Source organism: Lynx canadensis, chromosome B2, assembly GCF_007474595.2.
Source record: "Lynx canadensis isolate LIC74 chromosome B2, mLynCan4.pri.v2, whole genome shotgun sequence".
NCBI classification, from domain to species: domain Eukaryota; kingdom Metazoa; phylum Chordata; class Mammalia; order Carnivora; family Felidae; genus Lynx; species Lynx canadensis.
Window position 1 is genome coordinate 25,232,125 of NC_044307.1, and position 24,565 is coordinate 25,256,689.

Sequence of the window (24,565 nt, forward strand, 5' to 3'; positions counted from 1 at the left end):
GGCCCATCTGCAAGGGGAGGGAGGGGAGGAGAGAGCCTAGGAAACCCATCCCTTTCAGAGACAGGGCATCAGGCACCTGACTGGTTCTGAGAGGACCCCAAAAGACTGGCTTCTTAAAGCAGGCGTGATGAAGCCATGGCACTGCCCGCCTCTGATATATGCCCACTATTAACATGGCAAGCAGGCTTCCTACTTATAACGACAGCATCAGCTTGGTTTTATGGGGGGCAGTTTTGCTCCATAAACTTGACCTGCTTTCATATAGAGCTTCTCATTTCCTACTCACAAAGCTGGCTGCAGGGCACCTATAATTATCATCATTTTATAGTTGGAGAAACTGGCCCCAGAGAGGAAAAGGAGTATGTGCAGGGAAACAAAAACAGTCCCCAAGTCCCTGCTCACCTAGCCCAATGTTCAGGATCATCTTTGAGAATAATTAAGATTGGGTGTTACGTCAACCTGACCAAGCCTTTAAAACTCACCTGGGCTTTGTCTTTGTAGAAGGAATCTAGATGTCCTCACTTACTAGCTTTGTAGCTAGTCAGCTCTTTGAGCCTCCTTTTCCAAGCTGTGAAATTGGGAGAGTCATTACATTTACTCTAGAACAGGGCTGTTCAATATGAGTCACAAAGGTAACAAATTTTTCCAGTAGTCACTACTAGTGCAGCAGTCATTTAAAAAGGTAAAGAAAAATGAGTGAAATTAATTTTAAAAATAGATCCACAATATTATTTTGATATGTAATCAATATACAAAAGTAGTAATGGAATATTTTACAGCCTTTTAACGTGCCCAGTCCACGAAATCCAGTGAATACTTACACTTAAAGCACATCTCAATTTAAACTACCTACATTTCAAGTGTTTAGTAGTCACAAGTGGCTGGTGGCCTTTGAACCAGACTGGGCAGCTCTATAAGGCTGCGGTGAGCTCCAGGTGACATACTGAATGCAAGGCACACATGCCTGGGGTGATGTGTGGCTAGAATATCCTCTCTGACACACACTCTCGCACGCAGAATTTTCCACATTTAAGTGGTTTTTATGAAGAAGACCCAAAGCAGACTGAGACAAATCCAGCACCCTCCCAAACCAACCACCTTCCTCACAAGTAGAAGGAAAATGCCACCCTGCCATCCTTGGTTTCCTTGAACACAGTTCCCATCTGCTCTCACCGAGAAACCCCTCACTCTTCCCCACCCTGCGCCCCCTCCCCTCGTTTAGACTAGCTGCGAATTCCACCCTAAATAGAAAGAGAACGCGGCCGGGACTCGGGGACCCTGCCTAGAGAGGCAGGCAGGAAAGCTTAGCGAACAGAGCGAGAGCCCACTATCACTTCTAGTCTCCCTACTCCAAAGGGTACTCGCTGCCTCTCACCCTTCCGAGGAGGCGAAGACCCCTTTTGGAGGCAGCCCCTCCCCCTGGTTCCGCGATCCAGGTTTCCAGCCCCTCTCGGGTATCCAGAGTGGAAAGGTGAGGGTGGATGCAGTTTACTGAAGGACCCAGTTCAAGGGTGGGGCAGCGTCCGTGGATCCAGCCGACCGCGGCTGGCTGGGCCCGATGCCGCGACACCGCCCTTGGCCGCCGGACGAAGGTGCCGGGCGCCCTCCCTGCAGTCAGCAGTCAGGCCGGAGCGCCCCCGCACCTCGCACCGCGCCCCAGCTCCCCCTCGCGGTGCCGCAGTCCCCGCGGCGCCGCCCCCAGCCCCGCCCTCCATTACGTCATCGCAGGCCAGACCGGGGAGGGGACCAGTCCCCCCATATAAAAGGCTGGGCTGGGGGGCGGCGACTGGTCTCTGCTGCGGAGTCCGCCGGTCGCGCCGTGCACAGCTCCGAGGGCCAGCGCCTCCACCCTCTCCGCAGCCGGCACCATGCGCGAGATCGTGCACATCCAGGCGGGCCAGTGCGGCAACCAGATCGGCGCCAAGGTGGGCGCACCGCCCGGCAGGGGCTGGGCAGGGGGCGGCAGGCCCCGAGGGTGCGGACCCGGGTCAGGGGCGGCGGGACCCCAGGGTGCAGGGAAGGGGCCGGGGGGAGGCGGCGGTAGCCCGCTGGCCCGGTGGCGCATTCTCGGCGCGGCCGCCGGGTGGGGCCCAGGAAGCCACACAACCTGCCACGATGCGCGCGGCGACGCAGTTGTGTGTGCCTTTAATCAAGGCCTTTTGAAATTTCCTCGGACACGGCCCTTCTGCCAGACGTAGTCGACATTACCCTGGATGTATTACTCTCTGAAATTTGGGTAGGGGCAGAGGTCTTATTAATCCAGTGGCCTCATGTGGAATTCAATTTGTTAATTTTCCTTTATAATTTGAATGAAAAAAATGCAATGTCATTGGGGTGACAAGCTAGAGAGACTTCTTGTCGGGTTACAAAGACGAGGATGTTAGATAATTTCCCTAACATGAGCACCATCTGGACGTGATGATACATAATGTCAGAGTCTGACTTCCTGTCTGGAAGGCGGCAGGTGACCGTCCTGGGGCTGGGACTTCCCACCGCAGTGGGCGAGGCAGGAGCCAGCGTGGTGCAAGGGTGTGGGCGGGCGCCTGGACAAGGACGTGGTCTCTTTCAGAACCGCCATATTGCCCACCCCAACCTCCCCGCCCCCTTTCCTGCTGCAAATTCACAATGGAGCCTGTGCCCTCAGCGTGCCCTGCTCTGGCCACTGTCCCCAATCGGGCTCCCAGATTCTTCCTGCCTGCCCTTCCCCAACCATCCCCTGCTGGGGGCAGGGGCGACAGGCCACAGGATGTCAGTGGTAGAAAACTGTGCTGCCTGGAGGGCTGGGTGGGGTTTGCGCCAGGAGACATTGATCCCTGGAGGCAGTCTCTCAGGGCGGGGTCCAAGTGGTCCTTGGTCCTGGCTGGCAGGACCCGTCCATCAGCTGGGATGCTGTGACATTCAGCCCTGCCTGGGGGTGATGGCCTCCCCAGCATCCACAGCTTTCCCTAGAAGGGGATCTGCTGGGCTCACCCTCCTGGTTCAGTGCCCTTCCCGGCTTTGCAGTCTGTCGCCATAATATGGCCGATGCTCTGCAGATTTCCAAGCCCCTCTGCAGCAGCTGCTGGAGGAACAGGGGCCTGTGCCTATAGGACTCCTCCACTGTCTGACCACAATGGCCACTGTTCCAAGGACATGACAGGGAGAAAAGGGCCATCCTTCTTGATATTTAGGATGCTAGGCCATCATGTGGTTTTTTTTTTCTCCCCAGTTTTGGGAGGTCATCAGTGATGAGCATGGGATCGACCCCACTGGCAGTTACCATGGAGACAGTGACTTGCAGCTGGAGAGAATCAATGTGTACTACAACGAAGCTGCTGGTGATTATTTCGGTGTTTTTTGTTTGGTTTTGTTTTTTTGCCCAGTCAACCTTGCTTTGCATACCGTGGCAGACGGAATGTGCTAGGAACATACAAATGCCAAAGACATGCTTCTTGCATTCATTTTAAATGTCAACTGGCAAAAATACACTTCATAGTTCCTTACGACTCCTGCATGTTTGCCATGACTAAGCATGCCATCATCTCTTTTAAAGCAGAAAAGCACCTCTGCTCACTTTTGCCTCAGATGCTAGAATTTTCTCTAATGATTCTGCCGTGAAAGGCACATAGAGCACAGTCTTGCCTGTGATTCCCTTGCCCACTGCAGGTCTAAGTCCGGCTCTGTTCCCCGCAGGTAACAAATACGTACCTCGGGCCATCCTGGTGGATCTGGAGCCAGGCACCATGGACTCGGTCAGGTCTGGACCATTCGGCCAGATCTTCAGGCCAGACAACTTCGTGTTCGGTATGTAGTCCTGATCCATGGCAAATGGCTCAGTGAGTCTCCTTTCTCAACACTGTGGAAATCATCGTTCTTGGTGCTGAATGCTAAGGTGGAGATTGTGTGTCCATGGACAGCCTTGGGTCCTGGCCACTTCTCTGGCCCCTCTCTGGGCAGCTCAAAGAGCTGTCAGCCTGCAGAGGGCTTCTATGGTGCTCCTACTACAGAGCAGCCCGTGGCAGTAAAGAATACTGAGCAGTGATGAACCTTCCAACAGGAAGGTTGACAGGCTGCCGGTGATGTCAGAGGGCCCGAGACAGCAGGTAACCACTTCAGGAAGCCAGAGGCCAAAGGCACAGGTTGTGACCAGAAGTGGAGACAGCAGCTTGGAGCCCATCTTCTTTTTGGATCATATTGTACCCTTGCCCTTGCCTGTTTATTAAACCTATTCACAGAAGCTTCCTGTTCCTAATTTTAAAACCAGTTGGGTTTTGTTAAACTGTCTTCTTGATCAGTTAATAACTCCATATGAATAAACTTGCTTATGATCTCCAGTGTTTTTGAAGATCATGGATGTATAGAAAATTTTCTGTAAGAAAGCATATCTAAAAGAGAAGAATCTGCAATTCCAAGATTAGTCTATACTCAAAATGAAAGAATTCAGATTTCCTTATGTTTTAGTGTCTAATATTCTCCTTTCCCTCTGGCAGGCCAGAGCGGTGCTGGAAACAACTGGGCAAAGGGCCACTACACAGAGGGAGCCGAGCTGGTCGACTCGGTCCTGGACGTGGTGAGGAAGGAATCAGAAAGCTGTGACTGTCTGCAGGGCTTCCAGCTGACCCACTCGCTGGGGGGCGGCACAGGGTCCGGGATGGGCACCCTGCTCATCAGCAAGATCCGGGAGGAGTACCCCGACCGCATCATGAACACCTTCAGCGTCATGCCCTCGCCCAAGGTGTCAGACACGGTGGTCGAGCCCTACAACGCCACCCTGTCGGTGCACCAGCTGGTGGAAAACACAGATGAAACCTACTCCATTGATAACGAGGCGCTGTACGACATCTGCTTCCGCACCCTGAAACTGACCACCCCCACGTACGGCGACCTCAACCACCTGGTGTCGGCCACCATGAGCGGGGTGACCACCTGCCTGCGCTTCCCGGGCCAGCTGAACGCCGACCTGCGCAAGCTGGCCGTGAACATGGTGCCCTTCCCGCGCCTGCACTTCTTCATGCCCGGCTTCGCGCCGCTCACCAGCCGGGGCAGCCAGCAGTACCGCGCGCTGACGGTGCCCGAGCTGACCCAGCAGATGTTCGACTCCAAGAACATGATGGCCGCGTGCGACCCGCGCCACGGCCGCTACCTGACCGTGGCTGCCATCTTCCGCGGCCGCATGTCCATGAAGGAGGTGGACGAGCAGATGCTCAACGTGCAGAACAAGAACAGCAGCTACTTCGTCGAGTGGATCCCCAACAACGTGAAGACGGCCGTGTGCGACATCCCGCCGCGCGGCCTCAAGATGTCGGCCACCTTCATCGGCAACAGCACGGCCATCCAGGAGCTGTTCAAGCGCATCTCGGAGCAGTTCACGGCCATGTTCCGGCGCAAGGCCTTCCTGCACTGGTACACGGGCGAGGGCATGGATGAGATGGAGTTCACCGAGGCCGAGAGCAACATGAACGACCTGGTGTCCGAGTACCAGCAGTACCAGGACGCCACGGCCGACGAGCAGGGCGAGTTCGAGGAGGAGGAGGGCGAGGACGAGGCTTAAGGACTTCTCAAATACATCGTGCATCTTTAGTGAACTTCTGTTGTCCTCAATCAAGCATGGTCTTTCTATTTGTATACTATGGTGCTCAGTTTTGCCTCTGTCAGAAATTCACACTGTTGATGTAATAATGTGGAACTCCTAAAAATTACAGTATTGTCTAAGATATCTATACTAATAAAAAAGCATGTGTCTAAAACTTTGTGGTCTCTTTTTTCCTTTCAGGTAATTTTTATTCCACTAAATGCTTTTTTTGGTTTTTAACTCACTACATCTTATCTTTTTTTTTTTCTTTTTTAATACTTATTTGAGAGAGAGCGTGCGCACAAGTGGTGGAGGGGCAGAGGGAGAGGGAGAGAGGATTCCAAGCAGGCTCTGCACTGTTCGTGCAGAGCTGGATACCAGGCTCAACATCCAGAACAGTGAGCTCATGATTGAGCCACCAGGTGCCCTTCCAGTAAATGCTTCTGGGTTTAGTCATCTTAACAAAATTGGATTTTTGTTAAGTATTTTTAAGTTAATGGCTTCTCTGCTCTTTTAATAAAGACAGATATAAAGACATATTTTTCATTTTCACTGACCCCAAGTATTAAAGTAAATGAATCCAGTAAACATGTCCAGCAGTGAATCGAGATTCAAGGACAAAGCAAACCTTCCTACCTTACTTGCTGTAGTTCCAGCAACCCTTGTGAAAATGTAGTATGGAGGGTCGTGTTTCTCTACTTTGAACAATGTGACAAACACAAGTAAAAAGACCAGTGAAAACTTGTACCTCTCAGATAAAAAGTAAAGCATAAATTCAAGATTCAATGTACCCTGAAATAACAGTGATAAATACTCCAAATGCTTCACCTAAGATACGAGAGAAAGTAAATCACAACCAGAATTTATTTTAACGGTAGAATTCACAACTTAATGTTTAAAAAATCAGATCTAATTTTCGTAGCCTTTATAGCTACAAGACTTTAAGTTTGTTTGTGTTTATTCATTTATTTAGAGGGAGTATGAGGGGAGGAGGGGCAGAGAGAAAGTATCCCAAGCAGGCTCTGAGCTGTCAGCACAGAGCAGGATGCAGGGCTCGAACTCATGAACCACAAGATCGTGACCTGAGCTGAAATCCAGAAGCAGACACTTAATCCACTGAGCCACCCAGATGCCCCTAGAAGACGTTTTAATAGGTCATTATTTGTGTATGTCTGAGAGTACTTTGCAGGGAGTAGAAAGCATGGAGGTGAGGTGTGACGGGTGTGTTTCACAGGTGGCAACAGGCTGAAGCCCCACACTAAGGAATGCCCAGCTCCCAGCAGTGGGCATTTTTATTGTAAGAAGTCTTCTGCTAACTTATTGAATTCATTTGCAAAACGTAGATGCAGGTTGTGTTTGCCTTCTGGCATCAAATGCAACCTAAAAAAAAAAAAAAAAAAAAAAGCACTTATGATTAATGGCACATAATTTAATCAAATTCTTACCCTTTCTAACATTTCATGAAAATCTGAAGTGGAAAACCGCCCCTTCTTTTCGTGACTACTATTGGGGAGAAAACATAAGATACGTAATACAAACTTTCCCCGAATATAGACTTAAGGGTGAAAGCTTCTTGGGCGTTGACTTAACAGAGCACACACATGGCAACTGGAATTTGGAACTGTATCCTGTAACAAAGAGTTTGACTTTAAATCTGATGAGAGTGGGGGATGTGATTTGGTCGTTACCTAGGGAGAAAAAAAAATCCATTTTAATAAGGTTGACTTTAAGAGAGAAGGTTGAGGAGATGATAAAAATACAAAATGTCCAGACTCCACTGGATTGGAACAGGTGAGCTTCTTGGGGTTTCCTACAGTGAAAGCCCAAATCAGAAATCACAGCCCCCACCAGCCTGTTGTTTAAGGCTCAAAATCACCCAGTCATTTTTGGAAGATTGACTAAGTCTGGATACAAGCCACCAGACAAAGGGCAAGTTAAGTGTTCCTTAGGATTGTGAGGGCAGCTGGAGGCGGCATCAGCAACGCTTTGTTCTGCAGCTGTCACAACATGTCTTGTGGCAAACCTCACTGTGCTCATGAGACTTCTTTCAATAAGCTTTTGGTCAAATGTGGCTGGTTGCAATTTCTTTAATAAAAGCAGTCTTCTCTGAGTTCTGCACTTATTGGCTATAAAAGCGCAGAAATAATAAAAGTTTTAAACAAAGCTTTTAGGATATAAGCAAAAGTTCAAGCTATTTTATATACAGTAACAATAGGGACATTAAAAGGGTCATACTGGGGCAAAATGCCAGTTACTACATTGCCTAATTCTCTGACCTTTCAGCAACTGGGGTTTGAGAGCTCTAAGAACTTCAGTGAGCACTAAGGAGGATTTGCAGGGAAAAGGAGCTGGGGAATAGAGCTGTCCTTGGACAATGTTGGGCCCCCTGCAACTCCACCACACTGGGTGTGAGGTAGGTGTATGTAGATACACATGATAATCTACTCGAAAAAGGATATATTGTTGGCATCTTTCTGAGGCCATGGGGAAAGCTAATAATGCTATTAATAGCCAGAACACTCCAAATTCAATTTTAATGTGGTTCAGGAAATAAAGGATAAGCTGCACCAACCCCAAAGACAGGACCCCAGTTGTGCTACACATGGAACAAGGGCTTGCAGGGATGCTCAGGGTCTCCATTTTTAGAAGGCAGAAAATAACAAACTGCAAGGATATTGAAAGGTCATAGAAGGACATGTCTACGCTAAACTGAATGTATACTAACTGAACTCTGAAGCAGAGGGACCCCGACCTGCCAAAGCTGGACATTTTCCTTCGTGGGTAGTCAAGCTGGTTATCACATGCTCTGCCCTGTTGCTACAATTTTCTCAGGATTCCCAAGGAAGGAGAGACACCTACTGTGAATCTCTTCTGTTTTTTAGCCTGTGCTCCTGCACTATTCATTGGTAATCTCTATAGGTCTCAGGTAAAGAAAAACTAGGTCCCCTTCATTAAAAATAGTGGAGGCCTGTTTTGAGGCATCTACATTCAGAACTGCACTGGACTGTGGATAGGTGGGTGGATGGATGGGGTTATGAAGAAAATTGCTCTTCTCCTTAATACATTTTGGAGGTCATTTCAAGGTCCTTAGTATATCCTTGGCCTTTAGGTCTGACACAGGATTCACTACACTTAACACTTACCAAGTGTACCTCTTTGGGAACAGTCACCTGGACAGGCATAAATATGTAGATGTCAAGGCAATGTAGCAGTGTACTGCTGAGGGAGCTTCTCACCCAAATAACAAAAGGAACTAATCCCATGCTCTGTGTTTTCAAACAACCACATTTTCCAGGAAAACCAGTAGCAAGTCCCCCACAATCAAACACATGGCTCAGCTGGAAATGAAGGGGCCTCCTGCTTGCTGGGGCCGGCTCCTGCCTGCATTTGGCTCCTTTAGAAAAAGAGATGTGACTCTAGATCTTCTCAGCAACAGAAATGTGTCTAATCCCACAGTGTAAATTCAGTGGTGGTTTTACCTCTGCTTGAGAACACTCCTTCCAGGATGCTCTTCACAGATGAAGTGACAAAGGAGAAACACGCTGGCCCCACTATATTACCTCTCCTTCCTCAGTCTAACCTTCTACAGCTTTCAAGTTAAGCTCGGAGAGCTACAGACAGGAACAGGCAATAAGTAATGCGCTACAGTTTTTTCCTTCACTTTGGATATGATAAACCTCTACATTATACATGAACCCATAAAGTTGTTAGTTAAGTCTGAGCATTTCTGTTTTAACCAAAAACCAAAGTAGTCGTTGTTTGTACCTGGAGCTCTTCCCCTATGAAAACTGGAGAGCAATGTGACTCACAGGGAGGCCTTCTCTCTTTCAGGCATTCCTCCCCAGGCCATCCAAACCTGGCTGCCAACAACATCCCCTTTCAATTCTTTATTCTCTGCTTGGTATCTATCGATCTATCTATCCATCTATTTATTATGTTCTTTATTTTGAGAGAGACAGCATGAGCATGGGGGGGGGGGGACACAGGGAGAGAAGAACAAAGGATCTGAAGCAGGCTCTGTGCTGACAGCAGTGAACCTGATGCAGGTCTCCAACTCACAAACTATGAGATCATGACCTGAGCCGAAGTCGGAGGCTCAACCGACTGAGCCACCCAGGCGCCCTCTCTGTTCCTTTTAGAGAGCCCATCTAAGAAAAGGGTGATAATGGATGGGCCATAATTCCCTTCAAGCCGGTAAAGCAGGGGTGTAGAGCATGGCCTCCCAGCCTGCATCTTCCCCAGCAGGCTCTCTCCTCTCAGCCGGAGGGCGGCCAGGCCCAAGTAGATGTTTGGGAAAGGCGGAAGTAGAGGTCTTGCTGCGAAGTTTCTTCTCTCAAATGCAACCTTGTCTCAAGCATTAGAAAGAAACAAAACTTCCTCAGAGGCTGTTTTTCTAGTAATGCCACAGCCCTCTGGGCTATCGGGGTCTACCAGATGGATGCTTGTAACTCGTGAGTGGAGACACAAGCCTTGCCAAACCTGGGGGATTACAAGGGCCAAGTAGGGGCCTTCTGACTGGACTGAGAGCTTTCTTTGGGTCACAGCTGCATGTTATTGGAGGTGATACCACAGGGTTAAAGGCATGGGCAGTATGGGGTCAGGACATGTCCAGTCTAATCAACATGGGATCTATACTAGCAAGTTACTTCATCTCCTGAAACCACAATTCCTCATCTGGAAAAGGGGGATGAGTAACAGCATCTACCCCCATAGGATTATTCTGATGACAAAATGCATATGAGGCTCATAGTATGGGATCTCTGGGCACACAGTGACCAATAAATGTTTGCTATTATTTTCTTATTCTTATTGAATTGTACTTTACAATGTGCAAAAGTCCTTACAAAGGTTCTAATTATGTATGGCATATTAATGAAATGCTCTGACTTGGGAGCATAATTTATTTACATTTGGCTAACACAATCCACTCCAGTTGGAGAGATTTTACAACATGTCACGGCAAGTCTTGTCTAGAAAGGATGAGACCCCACTCTCGCTACAATGCAAAGGATTCAGCTTCGTAAGGATGAGCCTAATCCTGTTTGGAGTTAATCTTGTAACCTGACCCTAAGTGGGATCTTGAGCTGATTGCTTTCCCTTCAACCACAGCAGCAAGCAGTTAGAGATGAGGCACTAGAGGGAGCACCTGCAGGAGGAAGGGATGGGGAGAGCTAGAGAGAAAGTCATCCGGGGCAGTTAGAGGGGAGGGCACATCTCCCCTCCCCTGTCACAAATTTGGGGTTGGCCTAGAAGTGGAAGCCAAGGCAGCCATCCCTGCTTACTGTCCACCTACTCCCAGTAACCTGGCTCACTTTACCACAGAGCTAAAAACAAACCTTTGTCCTCAGCATGAATTTCTGTCACCTAGGTCAATTCATCTCACCCCCGCTCATGTACATCTCCTCCTGGCCTGCACTGGAGGTCTGGGGCCATCTGACCTCTGATGGCCAGACTTGAAGAGCCAGGAAGCTACAGAGAGAAGTCCCTTCCTCTCTTCTTCCCTTCCATGAGTCAGAGGACAGAACCTGGCCCACTGCCTAGACAACCTAATCACGTGTACCCTCACTGCCAGCCTGCTGGCACATCCTCCAGTGAACCTACCACAGGCCAAGACCTCTGTGGAGAATGCCTGTACCTTTGCCCTCCCCACTGTGGTGGTTGGTTTTATGTGTAAACTTGACTGAGCCATGGATGCCCAGATATTTGATCAAACATTGTTCCGGGTGTTTCTGTGAGGGTGTTTTTGGATGAGATTAACATTTAAATCATTAGAATTCAGTGAAGTAGATTGTCCTCCCTGATATAGGTGGGCCACATCCAATCAGTTGAAGGTCTGAATAGAAGAAAAAGTCTGGTCCTCCCCCAGATAAGAGGAAATGCTTCCTGCCTGACTGCCTTCAAACTGAGACATCAACTTTTTCTTGCTTTTGGACACAAACTGAAACACTGACTCTTTCTGGTTCTCAGGCCTTCGGTCACACTGGAACCACACCATTGGCTCTCTCAGGTCTCCAGTTTGCTAGATGTTCCAGCTTGCCCACTGAAGATCTTGGACTTCTCAGCTTCCATAATTTCACGAGCCAATTCCTATTCCATATAGTAAATCAACCTGTGTGTGTGTTATTTTCTTTTAAAATTTTTTTAAATGTGTTTATTTATTTTTGAGAGAGAGAGAGACAGAGCATGAGCAGGGGAGGGGCAGAGAGACAGAGGGGGAGACACAGAACCCAAAGCAGGCTCGTGGCTCTGAGCTGTCAGCACAGAGCCTGACACGGGGCCCGAACTCATGGACTGTGAGATCGTGAGCTGAGCTGAAGTCAGACACCCAGCCAACTGAACCACCCAGGAGCCCCTGTGTGTGTGTGTTATGTGTATCCTATTGGTTCTGTTTCTCTGGAGAACGCTAATACACCTACACACCTATACTGACAATGGTGCTGAAAATTGGGTCGAGGGCAGCTTGCCACTGACCTACTCACAAGCCACACCCCAGCTGTCTCCTTGGGCCCCTGATCACCTGAACCCACAGCAGCATTCCACCCACAGAAGTGGCAGCTACTGCATACTGAGCTCCTATTAAATCTTAAATGTACAAACAAATGACAGGTATCATCACCATCTTACACACAGGGAAACAGAGGTATAGAAACAGATGCACACTGCTGAAGGGCACACACTTAGTGACAGAGCCAGCACTCAGACCTGGGTCCATCTCCTTCCCTGCCAGGGCATGTAACCACTGCTATGAAGGGTTCCAGGACTCCAACACACCAGTTCTGCTTTCCAGGAAAGACTCCATTTTCCACCTCTCCCCTTTCGTTGACATTGAACCCCAGCTCTTTGCACACTTTACCCATCATTCTTTCCCACCTGACCTGGCTCTCTGGCCCTGGTCTCAGAACATGCAGTTGGGACTCTGCACCACACTTTTTGGGACTGAGTCACCAGTCAATGGCCCTTGTGTGCCTCTCATGTTCTCTTTCTTTCAAAGTGTACTAAGCACTTTAAAATGCACTAGACCACATCCTGGGACTGGTGCTGACATGCTCAGCAGGAGGAATATTAAATTTACATGCTAACAGCAGTTAAAAAGGACCAGGTGATCCCAAAAAGATAAGTAATTGGAGGAGGATACATCTGAGTTGCTACCTGAGGGATGAGCACACTTGGCCAGGCCACAGAAGGGGCTGAGGGCTGGAAGGGGATTCCAGGCAAGGTGCTGGTCATCTACAGCTGGGTCTGAAACCCAGACCCTCGTCTCCGCTGGTCCTCTCATTCCCAAGATCGGAGCACCTCCACAGAAACATAGGATTATGCCCTGAACTGCATCCTCTATGAATCCATATGCTGAAGTCCTAACCCCCACGACCTCAAAGTGTGACTTATTTGGATAGAAGGTCTTTAAAGAGGCGATTAATGAGATCATATGAGTGGGCCCCAATCCAATGTGACTGGTATCCTTATAAGAGGAGATGAAGGCACATACACAGAGGGAAGACCATGTAAGGATACAGGGAGAAGAACTATCTATAAGCCAAGGAAAGAAGCATAAGAAGAAATCAACCCTGCTGATACCCTGATCTCAGATTTCCAGGCTCCAGAACTCTGACGGAATAGATTTCTACTGTTTACGCCGCCCAGTGTGATACTTGTTACAGCGGCCCCAGCTGACCAGTATACACTGTAAGCACACATGTAGCTTACTCAGCTGTGTAGTCACATCCTCTTCTGAGCTGGCTCAGCCCCACTGCCTCCTGGGGCCCATCCACCGCAACCCCAAAGGGTCTGATGGACGCCAACCTCTGCTCAACACAAATCCTCTGAAAGCGAGCCAGGGCTGACCTTAGGGTGATGCCCAAGAAGAAGCTAGCTAGCCAGGGAGGTGGTGAGCCACATCAGGGCTTTTCAGTCTAGGAGGGAGGGCTGGATGAGCAGGGAATGCACAGGGGCTGAGGCAGAACAAGAAGAATCAAAGGGACAGGTCTGCTCCCCATCACTGCTATTATCAGAATAGCTCTTATTTATGTTTTGTATCTTGGACTCCTGCACCAGAGTTTATTAGGAGGAACGGTTCAGCTAAAAACAAATTTTAAAACCACTGAACCCGAATGATCTTTAAGGCCTTTTCGCTTCCAAGAGAGTCTACCATTGTTCCTCACATACACATACACAAAAAGAGAGACAAATTGACATAGGAAGCAGGCCTGCTGAACAACCCTGCCCTTCCTTTGGCCTCCTTTTTTTTTTTTTTAAATGTTTATTTATGTTTCAGAGAGAGAGAGAGAAAGAGAGCAGGGTTGGGGGTGAAGCAGAGAGAGAGAGGGGGACAGAGGATCTGAAGCAGGCTCTTTGCTGACAGCAGAGAGCCCAATGCGGAGCTCGAACTCACAAACTGTGAGATCATTACCTGAGCTGAAGTCAGACCCTTAACCTACTGAGCCACCCAGCACCCCCCATTTGGCCTCCTTCTGAGAGAAAGGCATTTGTTTCATATGTAATACCTGTTGATATAATCTCTGAAGGGATAGACTGTATCCTTAAATTTAATTATAAATGTACCTAGCAAGATAATGAAATATTAAGTTCACTGGGAACCTGCCACTCTAACCTGCTTCCCTGTTGTCAAATGGCTGAATCTCAAAGGACTCTACAACCCATTTTCCTTTTGTGGGGTCCAAAATAAACCACCTGTGTTCCAGGTGGGTTCATATTCATGTCCAACATAAAGTGGTCTTTTAGCAGACAAAGGTAAGAGGTATAAAATGCAAACCAGTTGAAGACAATCATTGCCAATAACACTTCACCTTCAACTCACTTGTTCCAAAGAATACTGCTCTAAAAAAAATGATCTTTCACAAAATAGTCCACTGAAATAATTAACATCTGAACGGGAAGGGAAAAAAAATTTTTCCCATATTGATGTATTCTGTTGCTAGGAGATGGGTTTAGAAGAGAATTCCTAAATTAAACTTTCTTGCAGACTGACTTTTATTGAACCTGGTTTTCTGAGGGAACACACTGCATTTACCATGAGCGTCAGTGTGCAAAACCTGTCATTTCTGAAGCTAGAAGATAATTAACCAGGTCAGCAAGTATATAATCCAGGCATCTTACCATCATATTAAAATAAGAGTATGTTTATGAGAGGCAGCTGTGCTGTGGGGGAAAAGTGCTATATTAGGAGGGGGAAAAAATCTAGGATTTGTCATTTACTAGCTATGCAACCTTAGAAGATTGCCTAACATCTCTTAGCCTTGATTTTTCTCATCTGTAAATGGGGACAATATTCTTTCATAAGTTTGTTATGAAGAGTTATTAGATATTGTATGTAAAATGCCCTTTAAAATATTTCATGCTATATGGATATAAAAATTATACAGTTTTATAATAATTATATGTTATTATAGAATAAGAAGCATGTCCCCTACATTTAAATATTCTTTAAGAAATCTGTTTGTTGAAATGTATCATGGAATAATATGATTAAGAAGCAGTGGATGGCTGTTGCGCCTGGGTGGCTCAGCCATCTGAGCGTCTGACTTCGGCTCAGGTCATGGTCTTGCAGTTTGTGAGTTCAAGCCCCACATTGGGCTCTCTGCTGTCAGGGCAGAGCCCACTTCAGATCCTATGTTCCCCTCCCTCTGCCCCTACCCCACGTTCGCTCTTTCAAAAATAAATAAACATTAAAAAAAAAAAAAAAAGAAGTAGTGGATGGCTTACACCACACACAAAGATAAATTCAAAATGCATAAGGACCTAAATGTGAGGCCTAAAACTATAAAATCCTAGCAGAAAACACAGACAGTAATTTCTCTGACATGGACATAGCAACTTCTTACTAATATGTCTCCTGAGGCAAGGGAACAAAAGCAAAAATAAACTATTGGGACTACATCTAGATAAAAAGCTTCTGCACAGGGGCACCTGGGTGGCTCCGTTGGTTGGGCGACTGACTTCGGCTCAGGTCATGATCTCACAGATTATGAGTTCGAGCCCCACGTCGGGCTCTGTGCTGACAGCTCAGAACCTGGAACCTACTTCGTATTCTGTGTCTCCCCCTCTCTCTACCTCTCCCCTGCTCACACTCTGTGTCTCTCTGCCTCTCAATAATAATAAATGTTAAAAAAAAAATTAAAAAGCTTCTGCACAGCAAAGGAAATGATCAACAAAACAAAAAGACAATCTACTGAATGAGAGAAGACATTTGCAAGTGATATATCTGATAAAGGGTTAGTATCCAAAATATGTAAAGAACTTATAAACTCAGCATCCAAAAAACAAATAATCCAATTAAAAAATAAGGCAGAAGACATGAACAGACATTTCTCCAAAGAAGATATCCAGATGGCCAACAGACATGCAAAGATGCATCACTCACCATCAGGGAAATGCAAATCAAAAAATTACAGGGAAATATCACTTCACACCTGTCAGAGTGGCTAAAATCAACAACTCAAGAAACAACAGGTGTTGGCGAGGATGTAGAGAAAGGGGAGTTCTCTTGTTCTGTTGGTGGAAATGCAAACTGATACAGCTACTCTGGAAAACAGTATGGAGTTTCCTCAAAAAGTTAAAAATGGAACTACCCCACCCTAGTAATCACACTACTGTGTATTTATCCCAAAGAATACAAAAACACTCATTCAAAGAGATACATGCATTATATGTTTATAGTAGCATTATTTACAGTAGCCAAATTATAGAAGCAACCCACGAGTCCATCGACTGGTGAACGGATAAAGAAGAGGTGGTATATACACACAATGGAGTATTGTTCAGTTGTAAAAAGAACAAAATCTTGTCATTTGCAAGATGGATCTAGAGAGTATAATGCCAAGTGAAATAAGCCAGTCAGAGAAAAACAAATACCATATGGTTTCAGTCATATGTGATGTTTAAGAAACGAGTAGTGGAAAAAGAGAGACAGAGAGACAAATCAAGAAACAGACTCTTAAGTACAGAGAACAGACTGATGGTTCCCAGAGGGGAGGTGGGTAGGGAATGGGTGAAATAGGTGAACGGGATTAAGAGTACACTTGTCATAATGAGCACTGAGTAATGTGTAGAATTGTTGAATCACAATATTGTACACCTGTAACTAATATTTAGCACTGTTAAATCAGTACATCTGAAACTAATATTTAACTATCCTGGAATTCAAAAAAAATTAATAATTAAAAAAAGAAGTTGTAGAACTGTTTCTGAGTCTGCTTTCCCTGATGGGCTGTTGTGTGCACACAGGGCAGGGGCCAGCAAGGACCATGCCAAGCAGTGCTGGTCCACAGTAGACATCAGAAATCGGCTCATGGATGGGGAGCCTGGGTGGCTCAGTTGGTTGGGTGTCTGACTTCAGTTCAGGTCATGATCTCCCCATTCCTGAGTTCGAGCCCCGTGTTCAGCTCTGTGCTGACAGCTCAGAGCCTGGAGCCTGTTCAGATTCTGTGTCTCCTTCTCTGTCTCTGCCCCTCCCCTGCTCATGCTGTCTCTCTCTCAAAAATAAATAAATAAAAAAAAAAAACAAACAAACAAGGCTCATGGAGGGAAAGAAGAGGAAGGAGGCAAAGAGGGAGGGAGGCAAAGAGGAAGGGAGGGAGGATTTTCTCATTACTAAAGCCAATTCCAAAAGAATTCCAAAGATGTCCAGAGTAATGACAGCATCTCTGGAATTAATATAGTTTCCCTAGGGTCGATAGTACCTTTATAATAATAAACTAACCTGAAAATTCCCAAATATATAAAAGTGTTTTAATTAACAATGATTGCTATAAATCTAAACTGTCTGCAGTGTTACAGGGCTTACTACCTATTAGCAGATATGCCTTTGCGGCAACATTAAAATAATCCACCCAAGAATTTCTTTCCCTCCGGGTACTGGTTACCCACAAATCAGGGCTCCGTGTGCGCCATGTTTCCCTGGAACCCTAAATAGAGCAGTACTATTTATTGACATGGGCAAAATGAGGGGGCGGGTAATACCTTAAAAAACCCCAATCTTCATGCTTCCTTTCCTTACAAGGCTTCTTCCACGCATTTCCTAAGGCGGTAAGGCAGAGCGCTGAAGCAGAGACTGGACTTACCGTGACCCTCTCACATGTTTGTGTATGAAGTCGGCATGGAAACGTGGGACCAGAGGATCCTTCTCCCCATGCACGATTAAGGTGGGGCACTGAACCAGGGGCAGCAAGTGCCGACAGATATTCCCTGAAAGACAAATAGCAAGGATAATCTGCTTCAACGGGACCATCCCAGGAGGTGAGTCAGAAAAGCAGAGAACTGAGACAAATCATGCCTCTCTCTGGACCTCAGTGTCCCTGTCTGTAGAAGAGGTGGTTTGCCTTAGATGGGGTCTGAGGTGGGGGCCCTGGATGGCCCAGTCAGTTAAGCCTCAGATTTCAGCTCAGGTCATGATTTCACTGTTCGTGGGTTTGAGCCCCACATCGGGCTCTGTGCTGAGAGCTCAGAGCCTGGAGCCTGCTTTGGTTTCTGTGTCTCCCTCTCCTGCTCCCACTCTGTTTCTCTCTCTCAAAAAAAAAATAAACATTAAAAAAAAAAAAAAAAGATGGGGTCTGAGGTGTCTTCCTGTTTCTCTATTTTTTTCCCCTCTGCTTTGGAAGCTCTATTAGTAAACAAGAAGTTCACTTGATTTATAGTCATAATTCATGTAAAATAGGAAAAATAAACAAAAAACCCCACAATTCTTTATATTATATAGAGCAGTCCCCAATTTGCAAAGTGATGGTAGATGCTTGGCATGTGAAAGCTTTTCCCTTGAAATAATGTCTTAAATGGTTCTTGGACTTCCAGCTAGCCCTTAAAGCTTACATACCTTACTGTGAGGTTAAAATTTACACATGGCAAACCAGCTTCTCTTCATCCCTCCTGCTTTCATGACATTCCTGACTGACATACTTCGGAGATTATGAGGTCCTCACCCCCATTTGTAACAACATTTCTAAGGTGAATGTGGAACAACCTGGTTCTGGTCCTGTCCTGCTGTTTCCTGCCTGTGAAATCTTGGTGGTTCCTTAGTTATGAGTTTTAGCCTCCTCCTTGGTCAAACAGGGATAGTTACAGTTCTCTGGGGTTAACCGTGAGGCTAAAAAGAGATGTCATATTGAAGGTTCTAGGCACCCAGCAGGTACTCCATAAAGCGAGCTCCTTCCTCTCCTTCCTCCTCCCTGCCTCTGCCTGCGTTGAGAAGAAAGTGCTGGGGCTCTGAGAAAGCTGTCCAGGCACCTGGCCTGTCCCTCCCCCTCACTTGGGGGTCACTGCCTGCTAAATGAGAAGGTGGTGGGTTGGCCAGGGAAGTATTTCCCTAGGTCTCAGAAGCTTCCCTCTCCTACCCCTGAAATGACACACACCCACCAATAGTATAATCACTTATTACTGAGCACTATGTGTCAGAAACTGTTCAAGTGGTTTGATGCCCATGGAACACTTCGTCACGTGTTTTAACTCATTTAGTATGTACAATTATTTGTAAACCAAGCACTTTTCTAACGATAGTAATAATAACCTTTTATTAAGCACTTACTCTGTATTTGGTACTGCACCAAAGCTGAACGTACAGAACCTGGTTGGATCCTCACAACAACCTTATGAGGTAGTTGTTAGTATCTCCAGTTCCCAGATAGGAAACTGCAGCTTTGAGAGAAGCTCAAATGAATGAATCTGCCCAATTCATTCTAACAGCAAGCCAAGTGGCAAGGCCACCGTCTGACTCCAAATCTATGCAGTTAACTCCTCTGCTAAACTGAGCGTCCATAAACATGAGGATACAAGTAGGAAGAAAAGGGCTCCTGTCAAATTAGTGAGTGTGGAAGGGAGATACGTGGTTTGTTAACAGTCTTGCTATAAGATCATTTACATACTGCTAGCTCCTCTATATTTTGGCATTTCCCCTCCCTTCTCTTTCATTTTTTTAAAAACTATATTTAATTTTTTTTAATTTTAGGTTTACAGCGAAATTGAGTGGAAGGTACAGGGATTTCCCTTGTCCCCCTGCCCCCCCCCCCACATGCACAGCTTCCCCTACTATCAACATCCCCCACCATAGAGTCCAGAGTTTACATTAGGGGCCACTCCTGTTGTTGTACATTCTGTGGGTCTGAACAAATGCATAACGACATGCATCCATCGTTATGGTGTCACAGAGTATTTTCACTGCCCTCAACATCCTGTTCTGGCCATTCTAATAGGTGAGCAGTGGGATCCTGTTATTTGGCTCATCTTTTTAATCAGGTTGTTTGTTTTCTTATTGTTCAGTTGTAAGAGTTCTTGGCACATTTGGATAACAGTGCTTGATCACATGTGTCTTTTGCAAATGTTTTCTCCAGGTCTGTGGCTTGTCTTTTCATTCTCTTGATGGTGTTTTTCGCAGAGTGGAAGGTTTGAATTTTAACAAACACAGGGCATAGTTTTGAACTGCTGATTCAATTCTGCTTCTACCTTCGAATCTTCCTACCCCTTCAGCTCTCTTGTCAGGAAAGCAAAAAAGTTTACATTTCAAAAGTTTGCCTTCTTTAATGGATGTCTTAGACATCTTTTACGGCATTTTTAAGAGCTAAGGGAAACACATTTCCAAGACCTATTTCTATGGGTGGGTACTTCATTTGAACAGGATATATTTACTGTTTTGAACTTAAACCAAAAAAGTAACATTTTCAAATGCCCTTTTCATTGTGAAAGTTTTGATAGGTGACTCACTCTGGAAATGATTACCTAATAGATCAAACTGGCCCTTCAACTGCAGCCATTCTGTAACTGAATTGTGCTCCCAGATTAGATCTTAGCTACCCTCTATTCTTTTACAGTTAAAATAGAAGAGTGAGAGAGTATAAATGTAAATAGCTACTTAAAAACAGACTTTAACTCAGAATTTTTTTAAAGAGATCAATTCTTACTGTTATTGGAAATCGTGTTAAATTTTCAGATAAAGACAGGGAGCTATAGTCATTTAACTAAGTTCTGAAGGTGGGAAGTGAACTGAACACTCTTCCTCATGCTCGCTGGGGCTGAAGGTCATGACAAAAAGGTCCTTCTTTCTTTTTTGTCTTAGTAACAGAGTATGTAGCGGGTAACACATGAAAAAGAAAAAAATACGCTGTGTGGTGGCTTGTTTTCTGATTATCCATTCCAGAATTAGAACATATACACTATCTGAGGCTTCTAGAGAATTATTTTGTCATCATACACACAAGGATTAGAAGGAGAAAGGAACAGTCTTCTATTAAAGACTTAACTATGTGAACCTTGATACAACTATATATTTAGTACAGTTTAAGGCAGATGTATTATACAAGGGCTTGTACTGTGTACAGTCACTAGCATCCTCTGTTCACACATCAGCATGAAAACAGTGGGTGAATGTGCTAATCAGCAGGGAATTCTGGAACACCAGGGGAGGAACTCAAGCAGCCTCTCTGATCAGCAAAGGAACAGCTAAAACAGTTCACACAACCTACCATCTGAAAGATGTTTAAATTGTTTTATGCCATCCACCCACTTCTCACAGGTTTTGCTAAAGTAGTCATACCCATATAAGGTTTCTAGAGGTTTTCTTGTTCTCTCACTCCATTTAGAAACATCTCTGATACCTGAAAAACAGAAGTAGTGACAAGAATAAGTCTAGTCTAATGTTAAGGCTCATCTTTAAATATTGCAAACATAGTCCACCCCAGAGTCATCCTGCTTGCTCTTCTGTCTGCCTGAAATGTTTCTCCAGCCTTCCACCTGGCTTACTCCTCACTTTGTCCAGGGCAGTGAGGCCTTCCCCGACCATCCTCTTAGAGCACCCTCCCCTCCATCTACTCTGTTTTGCATCTTTCAGTGCTTTGTAGCATTTTCTGTGTCCATGGCTGAGTGCCTGTCTCCCCAGGAAGATGAAAGCTCCAGGATAAGGGACTTGGCTTTGTTTTGCCTCCCACTTATGCCCAGAGCCTCGGCCAGAGCCTGGCACAAAAGAGGCACAACATAAATTTTTACTAAGTGAAATTAGATCTGCATTTAATGCTTTCTGTTAAAAGTATAAGATATAAGAAGATATTCCTGCAATTAGGGTTATCTGAGTAAAACTGACATGATTTATTAAAGAGAAGGTATCTTCTACGGGCGCCTGGGTGGCTCAGTCGGTTAAGCATCTGACTTCGGCTCAGGTCATGATCTCACAGTTTGTGAGTTTGAGCCCCGTGTCAGGCTCTGGGCTGACAGCTCAGAGCCTGGAGCCTGCTTCAGATTCTGTGCCTCCCTCTGTCGGCCCCTCCACTGCTTGCACTCTCTCACATTGTCTCAAAAATAAATAAACATTTAAAAATAATTTAAAAAAAGAGAGAAGATATTTTCTGAATTGCATTCAGGTACACTGAAAAACATACAAATTATTCATTCTAGTTTCTGTTACTGAAGAAATATGACTGTAAAAGGCTAACTATGAACTTGAAACAAGTACAGATGATTCACTCTTAGGAAATAATAGCTAAAAACCACTTATAAAATGCATGAACAGATTCAATTACTTAGCCCAGTTGTGTCCATATTTCTTTAAACACACTGATAATTCTAATTTTTCTGAGCATATTACATATGGCTTATGGACAGCTTTTAACACAGTGCTTCTGGTACACAATATACCTCAAAGACAACACATTACTAATGATATGAACTCATATTGCACAATAACCCCTCCACAGTGCTCTGGACAGTGCCAGACCCCTGGCAGGCACCCAGTGTGTACTCAGGGAACAGAAATAACAGAGTGAAGGAAAAACTGCTATTTACAACTACAGCTGCCTTCTAAGGATGACAGACTGCCAGATTGGTTCAAATCTGCATAGGTAAGCCCAGAGGTGCATATGAAAGCTGAGGAGAGCTGACCTGCTCTGCACAGGAGTAAAAAGACTTCACAGAGGGGTGCAGAGAAGTCTGGAAATTAAGAGGGTGGGGAGATCTGGGAAGAAGAAAAAGAGTTGGAAGAGAGGAAAGGAGAGAGGAGCCAGTAAGACGTCATGAAGATGGTCAGTAAAAAAATCCCCTGTAGATATTTCTACTTTGGGCACTATTGTAGACAGCACCCTCTGCGAGGTGCCCTTGCAGTGGAAGGACTAGACCTTTCATAAAACATATGATTTGTTGCATTGCTGGAGTTGCAGCGATTAATGCAAACTAGGGTGTGTGTGTGTAAGATGGAAGAGAACCAGAAAACAGAGCAAAGGGTGGTAAGACTACTCAAAAGGCAGCGTTGCTTTTGGGGGAAATGTAACTACTAGCTGGGGGCAGTGGGTAGAGCTGAACCTGAGATTCCTAGATTAAACTGAGATGAAAATGGCCCCAGGCTGTGATTATCCCATGGCTCCCAGGCTCCCAAGAATAGCAAATGTAAATCCTCTCTGAAGGAAAACAGTATCAATTTGTGTTCACGGTCTTTTTTGTGGGTTTTCAGATTGAGAGTAAGCAAATTTCACTCCTAATCAAAGATCACAAAACGACCAGAATCTTTATAAAGCTAATGAAAAAGCTAGAACACTGGAAGAGAAAGCTTAACATATGATGCAGACCACCACACAGAGAGACAAGAAGATGAACAAGAGACAGAGCAGAATGAAAGCAAGGCCCACAAAGTCCAATCAGTCCCCGAAGGAGAGGAGGAGGAGGAGAATGGAGAAGAAGAAATATGGGAAGAAGGAAACCGCTGAGAAAGGTTTTCAGAACTGATCAGAGAAAAGTCCACAGACAAAACTCAAGTGTAACCCAAACTGGATAAATAAAAAGGAATTTGCATCTAGACAGAGAAGAGCAAAATAGCAGTAAATCAAAGAGAAAGCAAAAACCTGAAAAGCAGCCAGAGGTAAGACACATCTCTCCAAAGGGAGGAAAGCTCGCTGGCAAAAGTTCACAGCAGTGGTTAAGGAATGCAGACAGTGTGCAGTGGAGAAAAGAATTTCCCATTTATATTTCTCTACTTAGCCAAACAATCTTTCAAGAATGAGAGTGAAATAAAAACTGAGTTGACTCTTAACAGATCTCCCCTTAAAGAACTTCCAGGAGCATCTGGGCGGTTCAGTGGGTCAAGTGTCTGACTCTTGATTTCAGCTCAGGTCATGATCTCACGGTTGGTGAGATTCCAGCCCTGCATCTGGCTCTGTGCTCACTGCATGGAGCCTGATTGGGATTCTCTCTCTCCCTATCTCTCTCTCTGCCTCTCCTGCTCACGCTTTCTCTCTCAAAATAAATAAATAAACTTAAAAAAAAAAAAAAAAGAAAAGAACTCGTAAAAAATAACTTGAGGAGAAAGAGAAGTGATCCTAGAGGGAATATCTGAGACGAAAGAAGGAAAGGTGAGTAAAGAAACTGAGGAATGTGTTTGTAAATGCAAAAACCAACAAAACTTTCCAAGTGAGAAAATAAAACACTGTAACATTTTCTTACATTAAATTTAGTTCTGTCTATAGAGAAAGCAAAAGGACAAGCAACAAGCTGTGTACCACGACTGACACAATTACTAACCACAAGGGGATAGTCATCATATTATTAAACAACAAAAACCCTGCAAATCAATAACGTCATAATAACACTGAAGTGTTCTAGTCTTGAGCGGGTGGAGAGTCCTTGGGTGTTTGCTTTGTTGCTAGACTTCATAAGGTATCCCTGTTAAACACAAGGTTTTATATTTATCAAATATTACATAAAAGTTTTAAAACAAAAAGAAATGAAAAGACATGAATAGGTACAATACAGAAAAAGAAACCCCAATGATGTATAAGTACATAAAAAAAGATTCTCAATCTTACTAGTAATAGGAAAAGGAAAATTAAGTCCCCCAGTAAGATACCATTTCTTGCCCATTTGACTGGTGAAAGATTAAGAAGTCTGATGATTTCAAGTTTTCGTTGAGGATACAAGTTAAGGAATCTTATACACTCGTGGTGGAAACACAAATTTATTTAGTTGGAAAATAATTGGTCACCTGTCACATGGTGTATTTGCATACCACAATGTTTAGCAAATTTCACATTTGGG

The 24,565-nt window shown here is 45.3% G+C and overlaps 2 protein-coding genes across 5 annotated transcripts in view; one reads left to right on the top strand and one right to left on the bottom strand.

Moving 5' to 3' along the window:
• Nucleotides 1-1,781: 1,781 nt before the first annotated feature.
• Nucleotides 1,782-5,726, top strand: LOC115513646 (tubulin beta-2A chain). Its single transcript, XM_030314938.1, has 4 exons — nucleotides 1,782-1,925; nucleotides 3,209-3,317; nucleotides 3,673-3,783; nucleotides 4,470-5,726. The coding sequence occupies exons 1-4, from the start codon at nucleotides 1,869-1,871 to the stop codon at nucleotides 5,528-5,530; spliced, it is 1,338 nt and encodes a 445-aa protein (XP_030170798.1). The 5' UTR covers nucleotides 1,782-1,868; the 3' UTR covers nucleotides 5,531-5,726.
• Nucleotides 5,727-6,385: 659 nt separating this feature from the next.
• BPHL (biphenyl hydrolase like) overlaps nucleotides 6,386-24,565 on the bottom strand; it is a 38,228-nt gene continuing 20,048 nt past the window's right edge. For 2 of the 4 annotated variants that reach the window (XM_030314940.1, XM_030314941.1), the window contains exons 5-7: nucleotides 21,016-21,147; nucleotides 17,629-17,752; nucleotides 6,682-6,931 (exon numbers count right to left, since the gene is read on the bottom strand). In XM_030314940.1, coding sequence (XP_030170800.1) covers nucleotides 6,844-6,931; nucleotides 17,629-17,752; nucleotides 21,016-21,147 — 344 coding nt within the window. In that variant the 3' untranslated portion in view covers nucleotides 6,682-6,843. Of the gene's footprint in view, nucleotides 6,932-17,628; nucleotides 17,753-21,015; nucleotides 21,148-24,565 lie in introns of all 4 variants that reach the window. The other 2 variants (XM_030314939.2, XM_030314942.1) reach the window with 2 other exon arrangements.